The sequence below is a fragment of the Nipponia nippon genome, unplaced genomic scaffold (genome assembly GCF_047370975.1).
Source record: "Nipponia nippon isolate SJK-2023a ecotype South Korea unplaced genomic scaffold, ASM4737097v1 scaffold_3, whole genome shotgun sequence".
NCBI lineage: Eukaryota > Metazoa > Chordata > Aves > Pelecaniformes > Threskiornithidae > Nipponia > Nipponia nippon.
The window spans coordinates 83,411,115-83,423,858 of record NW_028262347.1 but is presented as its reverse complement, the minus strand read 5'-3'; the positions used below and the strand labels follow the sequence as shown (position 1 = coordinate 83,423,858).

The following is a 12,744-nucleotide window of genomic DNA, read 5'->3' as shown; positions in this document are numbered from 1 at the left end:
TCTTAGATCTTGTTAGTATAAGTGGATTATATATCAACTTGGGCCCTTAACAGTTAAATTCGGGTGAATCTTGCTGCAGTGGCTTGTGTATTATTACTCTTAAATGATCACTGCTGGGGATTCCTACCTCCTTAGCAGTCATCAGAAAGGAGTACATACCTGTTCTTCAGCTGTCCAAGTACAAAGGTAGTACCTTAATTTAAATGACAGGTGAAAATAGGTTTGAAGAAAGATGCTTATCTGTTGACTGAAACAGTAGGGGTATTGCATGATAAATGAATACCAAGTCTAAAAATACCCCCAACAAGATGTCTTGGTAACTCTTTGAAAACAACTCCATAACTAACCTTCCCATTACTATGAATTATTTTAAATTCTAATGATCACTGATACCTTTGTCTTCCAGTTCATATCTCAGTTGTTATGTAACCCCCTATCTTTTTCCACAGACTTTTTGCATCCTTTATTTCAACCCATCCATTTTTGGTATTTCCGCCTCCCACATCTGTCTGCAATTCAGTGCTTACATTATATATTTTGAGTATTACAGCTCCTCTGTGTTTGTTTTTCTGTTTTGTGTTATATATAGATCATATCCGCCTGTACTGGCACTGTTACGTCTTCCTACACCAGGTGTCCGTGATGCCAGTGAAACCCATCAAAGCAGGGAAGTGAGTGTAGGATGAATGTAAAACAAAGATATTCCAAGAGATTTTAGATCAGTTGGTTTCTAACATTTTTTTTTTCAATCTCTTTATATATGTGTTCTGATCTCTGTATATTTGTATTTGTCTTTTGTCTTAACTGACCCTATCCTTACATTGCCTAACAATTGTATTTCAGTACAGATCACTATCATGATATCTTGCCTTCTTGGTTTATATTATTCTGTAGGAGAATTCTACATCACGCGCCATTCAAATCTTTCTGAAATTCATGTTGCTTTTCACCTCTGTGTGGATGATAATGTAAGATCCGGTAATATAACTGCTCGGGATCCTGCAATCATGGGACTCAGAAACATTCTCAAAGTTTGCTGCACACATGACATTACTACCATTAGCATTCCTCTCCTATTGGTGCATGATATGTCAGAAGTAAGTAAATGTAAAGGTTTGGTTTGTTTTTATTTTCTAGGATGCAACAAAAGTGATGTTTCCAAAGGGTATGTTTCATGCTGGTTTAAGCCAAATGGGACAGTTTATCCTACTCATGTGCTCCGGCCACATCATTGTGCTGACTCTCATATCTTATGGTGACCCAAATTAAGGAACTGAACCAGTTAAAAACATTTCAGCCAGCTGAATCATTTTGGTTTTTTATTCCCGCCTCGCATTTTAGACACTTCGCTTCCTTGATCCAGCTCATTGCACAGTTGCACAAGTATTAATGCAAGATGGGACTACATGCCTGGAAGTCTTCTGGCAACAGCTCTTGCTTAGAAACGATACCTTCAGAGTCGCTGATGCAATAGTGATACCAGATCTCTGGTTTTAATTGTTGCTAGTTAGAAAACCTTAGAACTAAGTTTTATGAGCAGCAGACCTAGCAAAGCTTGGCTTAGAGTTCTGTATCCCTAAACACCACCTCAGCCCTACACAGCAGCAACCAAATTTCACCTTTGCTTTGAACTGTCTCCTCCTTCACTGCCTAATCACTTCCATCCTTAATTTCTGTCCCTGTTTCCTCTCTAAGTCCCCCAAATACCAGCTGAGCAAGAAGCGGCATATTGCTGAGGCTCTTTGTAGATACAAGTGTGTTTACTTATTGTGTTAAGCTTTTGTATTCTCGTCTTCAGTGGGACACTAATGTGTAGAGCTTGACTCTTACTCAACTGTAACTTTTCACAGTACATAGCAATTTAATACCATTGACAACCTCTTTCCTCTGTCGCATCTGGGGGGAGGCAGGGAGAGAACCAGTGGACAGGCAGTACAGCTATATGCCTCACCTCCTTAGGAGGTGAAAAGTCTATAAACTTAAAGAAATGAGAAAAATAAGGTAATGCGGCCATTACTGATACCCTTGCATGGATAATTATAGTCTGTTGTGGTTTTTTTTTTAAATAACCCTTTGATTTTTCACTTGTAAATTTCAATAGTGCCTTCCCTTCTTTGAAAGTGCCTGACTCATAGCAAGATAAAGGCTCACCAGTGGATTTCCTTTAGCAGTGACTTTTTTTTAAACAGAATTTGATTGGAACACAATGTAGAAGTGACCCGCTTTTTGCAAGGTCAGGGTCTATTATTGTGAAAGTGCAAGCAATGCAAAAGTTAAAAATGTCCAATAATGAAGCTTCTAAAGGATATACTCACGTACATAAAAGTAGCCTTTTAGGAACAGATAATATTATGTCTGAAATTTTTCATCTCTGGTATCAAGACCTTTTTTCGGGCACAAAGGCAAGTAATCAGCTTGGAGAACAGCAGCCTGGGACCCAGTTACTGTACTTCATAAATTTATTGACCTTTTTTCTTAATCAAGTTGCCATCTGACTATATTCTTTTTCTTTAAACCTTGTTAGTTTTAGCTTTCATTTGCATATCTGTATTTTAAAATAGAAATAAAGCACAAAACCAAGTGTTCAACATGCTTCGAGAATGTGTTGTTGCTTGGATGTGTGAAACTGAAGAATTATCTTCTTGTCTAGTGGTGGATTCTTAAAAGGTCCTGGTAAAACAATTTACCTTTCATATTAAGTCTTCAGTCTTTGTAAAGTAAGCAGAAAGTGACCTGTATGATAAGTGTATGTTTAGCCAAAACTGCATTGTGTGAATTGCATTAGCAGCATTGCTTATTACAGTGCTTTGCAGCTGGCTAACCTAATTTGAAACACACACATGTAATTTGTTGTTGAGAGAAAAGTGAATAATAACAGATTTCTGAAAGTTACCCTGAACTTGGTGCCTTCAGCAGCCCTTGTTTTGAATCTGCATTTACCACCTACATAAAAACATTTTTGTAAAGTGGTTAACCAGGAGCACAGCTGCAGAGATGTTTGCATGCTGCACTGTGACAGGCGTTCATCATGAGTTTTCTCTGTGCTTTTCCCAAAGGTTTTCTTCTTTTATGGATGGAAGAGCGGTGTTTATAACCTCACAGAACTAATGAGTGTATCAATCCCAATGAAGCTATTACATTTCATTATTATTGAACCTTCATATAAAGCTAATTATTTTTTTCCTATGAAAAAAAAAATTAGGACTTCTGTTTTTCTTATGACGAGAACAACAAAAACAGATTTCTGTTCTGATTGTTAAGTTAAACAAAGGAAAGAAACTGGGTTTGATACTTGAGAAAGGCAAAAGCAGACAAATTCAAATTTGGGACAGCTGAAGTGTTACTGTCTGATCACTGTTCTGAATCTAATGTAAACTGATACATAAACTGGGGAATGAAATGGCTCTAGTAGCATGGCATTGCTAAAAATGCTAGAGCTCACACACTTCCTTGGTAGTTTTAATATAGGTGGCATTGCTGGTGTCCACACAGCAACACTGAGAAAAATGTGACTCTTCAGGGATCTTAGACAGCCGTCTCTATAACCATAAGTTAAGACAAAAATGTTTCGAAAAAAAGTAGAAATGAAGGGAGTATAAGCTGTGTAACCAATGTTTATGAACATGGCTTATGTATATAGAGAGATTATTGATGGGTGTGTTAACCTGAAATATTTCTCATCTGAGATTTCTGCCTTTAAATGTATAGCTGCTCATACAGTGTTTAGGATTTGCGTAGATATACTTTGAGTAAACATCTTTCTAATTCTTAACTTACTAAAATTGACCATTGAAATTTGGTTTGAAATCTTTGTCCCACAAGACATTTATGGACTTTAGTGTTTTCATTACCTGGTTATGACATTGTTCTGCAAACGTGCAAGCCCTTAGCTTTATAAAAGCAGCAGTCCCATGTAGTGAGTCTGTCACAAATCTGTTTGAATAAAAAGGTTTGCAGCATATCTTTCCAATCAGTGAAGTTGGCCACTTTTTTTAAATAAGCAGAAGAAATCCTAATTTGACAACAAATCATTACATCCTATATAGGAGTGAGGTGTAGTCTCTGCTAGTGAACAAAACCAGGTGTTTTTTTACTGGCTTGAATGCTATTAACCAAAACTCACTATGGAAGATGGGCTGTTTGCTTTTTTTTTCCCTATGCCCTGCACTGTATTTTGAATTTGTACTTAGCGGATCCTTCATCATTTTCACAACTGTTACTTAGTTTGCATATAGAGAAAAATCCTTATAACATGGCAAAATCATGAGAACTTACATTTTTAAAGATGGATTAGAATTGAATCACTACCGCGTCATTTTCAGTTTTTGTGGCTTGTACACAGTGACATTCTGGATTCAACCTGTTATTTCCCCAAGTGCCCACAAGACTTAACGTCTATGTTCCTCTGAAATAGTCCAAGGAATAGTGTCATATCCTGCTGTTTTGATCAGTCCTTTTAAGGCTTAGTTCCCTTTATTGATTACGCAAGGTACTCCTGAGTTGCCTTCAGAGCAACAGGACCTTTCTTTTTAGACACTTTTTACTTAAGCCAAAACAGTGATCAAAATAACAATAAATGCCTACATTACCTGTGACAGAAAGCACACATAGGCAGATAAATCATAACAAAGACTAAGTATTTAGAAAAATCTGGTTGAGCATTGTTCTGTCTGATTACTGCGTTGTATACCCTAAAAGCAGCATCTATTGATGTAGTGATTTACATCATGAAAGAAAGTTTTCTGAAAAGTCATTTTCAGCTTTTATGCTGTTTTTAACGTATTACATATTTTGGGGATGGCAGGAGATACTCCCGCTTAAGTAGGAACTTTGTCTTTCAGTAGCTGTTTAATGCAGCCACATTCAGTATACTGTTTCAGTGTTATCAGTCGGCATTCTTAGATAGCCTTGCTTCTCAAATAACTTTTTTAAAAACCTGAAATTAAGCTCTTGGGAAATGACAGATTGCACAGTGTTTGGCATTGCAAAATAAAAGCTGGCTTTACTGAATAGAAAATTATATAAAGCATAAATTTTAAAAGGTACATAGAATGATAAATTTGTTTCCACGTCTATGTTCCTGTATTCAGACTAGAAAGTGCTCATTTTGATGTTGAAGAGCACATCAGAACAAACAGGTACTATTTTCTTTCTGAGAAGTGTTTACAATGGCCGTCATTCTGTCTCTGACTAGGAATAAGTGATATAATTCACTTTGTAGCGTACAGCCAAAGAATGTTTAAAGTACTAAAGCATTTAAACTGTTACTTAAATTATTTAGACCAGTGCTTGTAGCCGTGTCTTAAGATACCTTAAAACACTGTGGGTTTTCATATCCCATCTTGGTATTTAACTTTAGGTAAGAATTTGCTATCTGTTTATATCTAAAACTCCGCCATCAGGTGAAGATGGATTTTGTTTGTTTTAACTCTTAATATAAATGCATCTTTAGGGGAGAAGGGCTTCTTCTGGTTCCAGTATTAGAGAGAAGGTTTTTACTGAAGGTGGTGGGTATGCCAATAAACCTTAACCAGAAACATCAAGAATAGCTAGGAATCATCAGTTACTGCTGTTAAGATGTGGTCAGGAGCCTATCTTTGGCTAGCTGAAGCACGAATCTAACAGTTATCCATTGGATATGATGCATTTTTCTGAAGCTCCACAAGGGAATTAAATATACCTACTTCCAATTACATTAATAGGATTGTCAACAACATTTTTATTCAACATCTCAGCTTAAAGATTTATAGATTGTTCTGATACTGGGCTCTCCTACCAATAAGCAATTGCAGTGCTTTTATGGTCACCTATAATGTAGATACCACCTGCCTAGAATACTCTGGAAAACTGAATCCTTCTTCATGGCCTGTAATGCTGCTTGAATACCTGATGGGAAAATGTGTTTCTATGGCAAAAATGTGTTATTTTTAATAATTTCCGTGCTACTCAAGTTGGTTACATCCATTGGGCATTAAGGCTTTTCATTTATTAATTTTTAGGAAATGACCATTCCATGGTGCTTGAAGAGGGCAGAGCTTGTGTTCAAGTGTGTCAAAGGTATGTTAGCGAATGCTTCAGCTGGGTTTTTTTTTGTGTTGCATTTGGTGACATCCAGCCTTAGCTCAGGCTGTATATTTTCCCCAAAAAAGGTGTTTTTCAATAACTTATTGTTTGTTAAAACATACACTTATGCTGTCTCTTTAAAATTATTAACTGTCCTACCAGAAAATATTCTCAGACACTTAGAATGTTTCAAAAGTATCTTTACAACTTAAACATAGACAACAGAAGAAAGAGCCCTTACTGCTGCTTTGAGCAATCTCTGAAGGAGGGCAAGAGCTGGTGGTTCTCTACAGTATAATTTCTAGTGTCTTTTGTATTTTGAGTGCCTCAAATAATGAGGACTCCCCACAGCTTTCCAGGACTAATTTGTATGCTAATTCATCTCTTTGCTGGAAAGTCCTCATGACTCAACTTGGTTTTCTGTCTTTCCAAGTAGTATTATTTACTGCATTCTTGTGTGTTGCACTTAAATACTTGAACCAGTCATTTAGAGTATTTAAAATGTTAGTAGTGTTAATGTTCTTTCTACCACCTACTCGAGGAACCTCTTCCTATTGTGACCTTTCACAATGGAATGTCATCCACATAGCCACTTTCATTAAACAAGTATTTACCTGAGTATCTAGTGTGTGTTCCTGTGGACCTTGCAGTTCATTTGTAAGGAAACGCTAGCATAAAAATTCCATATTGTAACTTGAGCAATAAAGGCGTGCTGAGCTTTTTCCATATAAGTAAGTCCAGGTAGTTTCTGTTGCTGCCAGTGTACTTATGGCAAGAGGCTTGTACTCATTCAGTGGATGTGATCACATCAGAGCTAAAGGAAAGAGCTGTTACTTAATGAAAGCAAGCCATTGAAAGAACTCATAGCACACATATTTGGAGAAACCTCTTGCTTCTGCTGGCTAGCACTCTGCTGTACGGTAGGACTGGTTATTCTGGGTTACTCAAGGGTATATTGATTTTTCTCCATAACTCCTCATTAGATTTTCTAGTTAAAGCATATTTCAGTCAAGAGATTGGCCAAGTCTGATTTAAATGTGATTAATGACATCCCTAGTTAAGGCAGTTAAAATCCTAATTGTAGTGAAAACTCCCTCACTGCTTGATAACGGTGTAATTGACGGGGAAGATTGCATAGGTAATGCATATAGTATGAATGCTGGTTTTTAGGTTTCATGATGGAAATGGCCTCATGGGATGGAGGAATTTCTCGGACTGTACAATTCTTGGTACCACAGGTAGGTTAAAACAAGTTCATATCTAATGTAGTAGACTGTTGGAACAAGAAGTTAAATGTCAGCAGATCTAGTTTTAATTTCTTTGCTATGCCCTGCTCTTTTTTTGTGAGCTTAAATTAATCACTGTGGTTTTGGTCCCTTGCCTATAAAAGAGGAATAAGAGGGGTTTATATTTTTGGCTATTCTGTAGTATCTTTTGAGGATGCTAAAATTTCAAACTGGGAAGTTTGCCTTTACAAACTGTGAATACATCACCTTTGAAAAAGATACTTTTTTGCCTTTATTTACTCTGAAGAGAGGGGCTAACCTTGCATTGCATAAGTTTTAGGTGTTTATTAGTCCTGTTGTCTAACAATATGTACTGAGTTCAGTCATGCTTCCACAAAGTCATTAATGACTCTAGGTATTTGAAGTTAATTGTAATTAAGATTCTGAAATTATTTAATTTGGAGTTCTAGCTGATCTTCAGAAACAGGAAGCTTTCCAAAGGTGGCCAGCACTAAGTTTTATTTGTTCTAAAAAGTGGTACTGGGAGTAATATAAAAATCAGACTTATATTAGGAAAGAAATAACATGTATTTCTTGACAAAGTATTAAATGGCTGAGCAAGGAGGAAGCCAAGAATAAACTAAGTAGTGAAGTTGAATCTACTTCTGGAATTCAGAGAGCAGGAGTCCTGTAGGTAACAAACAGCACTGTCCTGCTTGTGCTAGGCAGAAATAATCAATTACTGGAACAAGAAATGTACTGGAAACACATATGTCATATAAATATACAAACAGTATGTTTAGGTCAATCTCCTTTTCACAGTCTTCAGACTATGTGTTATAATTCTATTTAATTCAGTCTTTGTGGTCTTCTGAAAAACAGCAATTCTCTTAAATGTCAAGAAACAAAGTTGAGAGACACACTTAGTACTTCTAAACTACAGCAAAAAGCCAAAGTTTACTGGTGTATTTTTTTATTTTTTTTCCAGACAATTTCTGAGGAAATGTTTTACCAACTGAGTAATATGCTTCCACAAATCTTCAGAGTGTCCTCTACGTTGACTCTGACCTCTAAGCACTGAATTTTGTGCAGCAGTAAGATGTATCCTGTTGACAAAGGATGAGATTACAGAGATTCTGGAATGGAATGTCTCTTTTCTGAGGGATGATGACCCTGAGGTGGTATTTGTTGCAATTTCAAGAATCATGTCGTCAGAATAAAAGATAAATGCTGTCTGTACTTGGGTGTTAGCAGTTGATTTTTGCCTCTTGCATTCTGTTTCAGCAGAGTATTAATGTTGAATTCTTCACCTTTATCTGAAAGATGTTCAATGTAACTTATTTTATCTAATGTACAGAAATATAAGTGAGTCTCATACTTAAGTAGTAGGAATAAGAGGTTATAATAGTAATTGGATCATCTGGGTGGGCTTCAGGTAGTTGAGTTTTAAAAACATTTTCTGAATTTGCTCAGTGATATTTAAAAAAAAATTGAACAATGTCAGGTGTCTCTTTAGAATAACTTTGACATAATTAGTCACAGTTGTCTTTCCAGGGTCACAGTGACCACAAAATAAAATGTATTACTGCCTCATTTTATCATTTTACTGTTACAAAATTAAAGACATGAAACAAGCATTTAATGTGCTGCATTTTGTAGATCATGGAAGTGTTTAAAAAAAAAAAAATCAAAATAATATACCTGTGACAATAATTAGGAATTTTTAACTATTATTTCTGCCTTTTTTTTTTTTTTTTAACTATGTTAACTTTGTGCTTTATTTCAAGATTTCACATTGACAAGTCTATCACATGAGCAACTTAATAGGAACACTATAATGTTCTGGACTCTGTTGTGCAGGTATATTTTGCTGCTTATTAGTTATTAATGTTTTATGACTAAACAATCTAATCGGAGGTGCCGGGGAGACAGCTCAAGATGCAGCTATGAAATTTCTTGTGACAAACAACCACACACACAAAAAAAAAAAACCCACAACCCCCTGCCTCCCCAGGATGAGGGGCAGAGGGGAGGTTGGGAACTGCTTTTCCCCCATCTTGGACAGTCAAGTTTTTTGAACTCAGCTGTGGATGCAGGTAGCTGGAAGCAATCCTTCAGTGCAGAGACTGGCCACAGGGAAAGCCCTGTCTGAAACTGGGATTCTCGGGGTTGCCAGAAGAGTCAGGCTTGCAGCACAGCAGCTGGGGTGGTGAAAGTCTCAGGTAGCTTTCTGAAGCCCACAGTTCTGTTATATAGGAAGCATGAGGATCCTGGCTTTGAATCCAGGATATCTTTCTACATATTGCTGAAATTCTGCACTTGATAACTGGAGATCCTGGAAGCCAACTAAAAATCAAATAATTTTCTGTATTTTCAGTGTGATTTTTTTTTTTTTAAAACTATTATTATATTTTAGTTTGATAAATGTGAAGGTTGCAAAGCTCTGTTCTGAGTAAACTACATAATTTAAAATTCTCACAGAGAATCAAAGGAATATTAGTTGGTTCATGAAGTTTATAAAGTCACCATGTAATTAATGAACTCTTACCTTTAGTATTTTTATTGAGTCGTGCATGCTGTACAGAAGCCATGTAAGTGACCCAGCAAACATCTATTGGTGAACTGTCAAATGCTTTCTTTTCCTCTGCCAGCAACTTCTAAAGAAGAATCATGCAAGTAATGTGACCTAATTTGGTGTTCTAGAAAAGAAGGATGTAAATTCATCTAGAAGGAGCTGGATTAATCCTGTTAGAGCTCATTTTACATTGCTGGCCTTAAGCTGAAATCAAACGCTGGTCCCAGAAAAGCAAGTGCTCTAACCACTGTTCTGTTTGTGAAAGGTGCAGTAGCAGAAGTATTCCTTTTTATAAGTTGTGAAACTTATCTGTGGCGTGAAAAAGGTCTGTGTTACATATTTAGTTCTTTTTTTTTTTTTTCCCCCCTTCAGTCAGTACATGTACCATCAAGTAACTGGTGGAGCATCAGAAATTTTTGAGCAAATCATCTTGCTTATACTTTTAGACTCTTTGTTAATAAAAATTATGCCTGAATTCTGTTATTTTGCCAAAACACGAAGACACCATTTAATTTAGTACCACTTGTGTAAAGCTGCCAGTAATTTCTAAGAAAATAATTCAGCTTTTTGCCTTTCATTTTTTGAATCTGTGTGTTTTCATCCACAGCAGATTACATATGAACTTTTCAGCATTGGTCTTTGTTACTAAAAGGAACAAAGAAGCTCTGGTGGTGACGTTTTGGAAAATCCAACTGGTAGGAATGGCATGGGAAAACTGTTAGTTCTGCTTAAAATTTTACTGAAGCCTGGCCCTTGTAAATGCTGAATTGGCCTGCTGAACTGAATCTTTGTCTAGAGGACTCTTGATACAATATCTATTATTCCCGTTTTTCGTATCTGTTCCCAAGGAAGTAGTGCTAACAGCAGATTCTTAGCTCTCTTTGTAGAAAAACAAAATATAGAGATGAGATGACCTGAACTGTACTTTCTGTTTGATCCGTACCTGGCAACAGTACAGAACAGTAGCATACAGACTGCAATTTACGGAGTAAAGCCACGTGAGAAATCCTGTTTGGGTCATGAGAAGCTATTTGAGATTAAGAGGAAAATGACTCAATAGGCATGAGGTTTTCTATTTGTATATGCAGTGCAGCATTCCTTGGAAGGATGACAGTATTTAGTGCCTTGAAAATGTTGTGTAAAATTGTATATGTAGCTTGTACTGAATAAATTGTGCTTGTTACTAAGAGAAATGGGGAATGAATGCCATTGTTTAGCTTTTTTAACCTGCTCGTGGTGACCAGTGTAAACTGCAGGTGCCCTTTGCAGAATCTGAACTGAGGTTATTACAATAAAAAGAAAAAAAAAAGCAAAAAAAAAAAACCACACAAAAAAACCCAAAACAACGTAGAGAGTCTCAATTTGTCAAGGACATAGCTAACTGACCTTCAGCCTGTTGTCTTCAGCTATATGATCTGTGTCTGTTTGCTTACATGGTGGCTGGTGACAAACAGGAGAAGAATACAGACAGTGGAGAAACAGATTTACAGACCTCATCCTGTACCAGGCTGCTTTTACTCTGTTGTAATTCCAGAAACTTCACCCACAGAGGTAAGAATTGCATCTGAGGTCTTTCCTTCTGCAACAGTTCACTCTGGATAGCAGAATCTAAGTTAATGAAGGACAGCTGAAAGATGTTATTTTATAACTATTCCTGTCGTATGAGAGATGAGTGAAGCCACAGAAGGTGATTATGGAGAGGGGGTATAATTTAAAGGAGGAAATTTAATATTACATTGTTCTAACCCAGTTCTGTTAGTTCTGTGAGCTTAAAAGTTGATCAGTTCATTTGATCGTACCTCATTTTCCCCTCATTAGAAGAAAGCTTAATTTATGCTTGTGTAGTATTTTGAGCATTAGTCTTGCATGCCACATTTACTCTTATTTCTTGCCTGTACAATATCCAAAAATACAGCACTGTTCCCTGGTATTCACACCAGGTCAAAAGTGTAAAAAGATGTCTGTCCTCTTCTTGTATCTTTGCCTCATTGAGGTATCAGGACAGACCATCAGTGCTGCATAAAAATAAATCTATTACTTCATGCCATGTACTGGGTTTGGTAGAAGTCAGTAGAATTAGAAGAATATATTATTAGGCACAAATACAAACAGCCTTATTTCTGGTTGTGTAAGTTCAAGGGCTTGACTTCATGCTATAATAGTGTTTAAACACTAAGTTATAATCTTACCCCAACGTTTAGAAGCAAGCGGAGCAAAGCAAGCACACATCACGAGGAGCGGCATTCGGAGGCCAGCCATGGCAGCCATCAGAAGCAAGACAGTGATGAGCTGAATGCCCTTGTAAAACTTGCTACACTTGTGAGAAAGAAGGGAATACTCCAGCAACAGGATAGTATTCTGTAAGTGACGGAGTCCCTGGAAGAGGAGATTCTGTCCTGCTAATGGCTTAAGCTATTTGTTAGCAAAATCACTTTGGAAAGCTGGACTAAACCCAGAAGGCAAAGAAGTTGAGCAGTCACAGATAGCGTGGTCAGCAGGTGGGATCAGTTCATCTGTCATAAGCTGTGCTCGCCCTTGTGCTCGCTGGAAAAACAGGCACCAGGCAGCTCCAGCGGGCCAAATGGGTAATACCCCTCGACTGGCAAAGTCTGCAGCTTGATAGCAAAGGTGGCCTTAAGTCCCCTCAGAGAGAAAAACAAATCAAACTGTGGTGTTGGAACATGCTGAGCGAGTGCTCAAATGGGTGGGCCTTTATGTTAATTGGGGACCTTCGTACTATGGCAGTGTTCACCAGGATGCACGTTGCAGGCTCGGCACATCTACCAGAGCATGCAGAGTGAAGACAACCTAACTGATAATCTGAATGAGCTCAGATGTAGCCAGTCACCGATGTGCTTGTTGTTCTTGAAATGGAGATGA

At 37.2% G+C, this 12,744-nt stretch overlaps 1 protein-coding gene across 13 annotated transcripts in view; it reads left to right on the top strand.

The window, feature by feature from the left end:
- Positions 1 to 12,744, top strand: part of FERRY3 (FERRY endosomal RAB5 effector complex subunit 3) — a 26,459-nt gene extending 13,715 nt beyond the window's left edge. For 8 of the 13 annotated variants that reach the window (XM_087763838.1, XM_087763832.1, XM_087763834.1 and 5 more), the window contains 4 exons: positions 895 to 1,097; positions 6,000 to 6,057; positions 7,234 to 7,301; positions 8,278 to 8,528. In XM_087763838.1, the coding sequence (XP_087619964.1) occupies positions 895 to 1,097; positions 6,000 to 6,057; positions 7,234 to 7,301; positions 8,278 to 8,370 (422 nt within the window). In that variant the 3' untranslated portion in view covers positions 8,371 to 8,528. Of the gene's footprint in view, positions 1 to 894; positions 1,098 to 1,137; positions 2,589 to 5,999; positions 6,058 to 7,233; positions 7,302 to 8,277; positions 8,529 to 9,076; positions 11,058 to 11,318; positions 11,416 to 12,065 lie in introns of those variants that run through there. The other 5 variants (XM_087763837.1, XM_087763835.1, XR_015706167.1 and 2 more) reach the window with 4 other exon arrangements.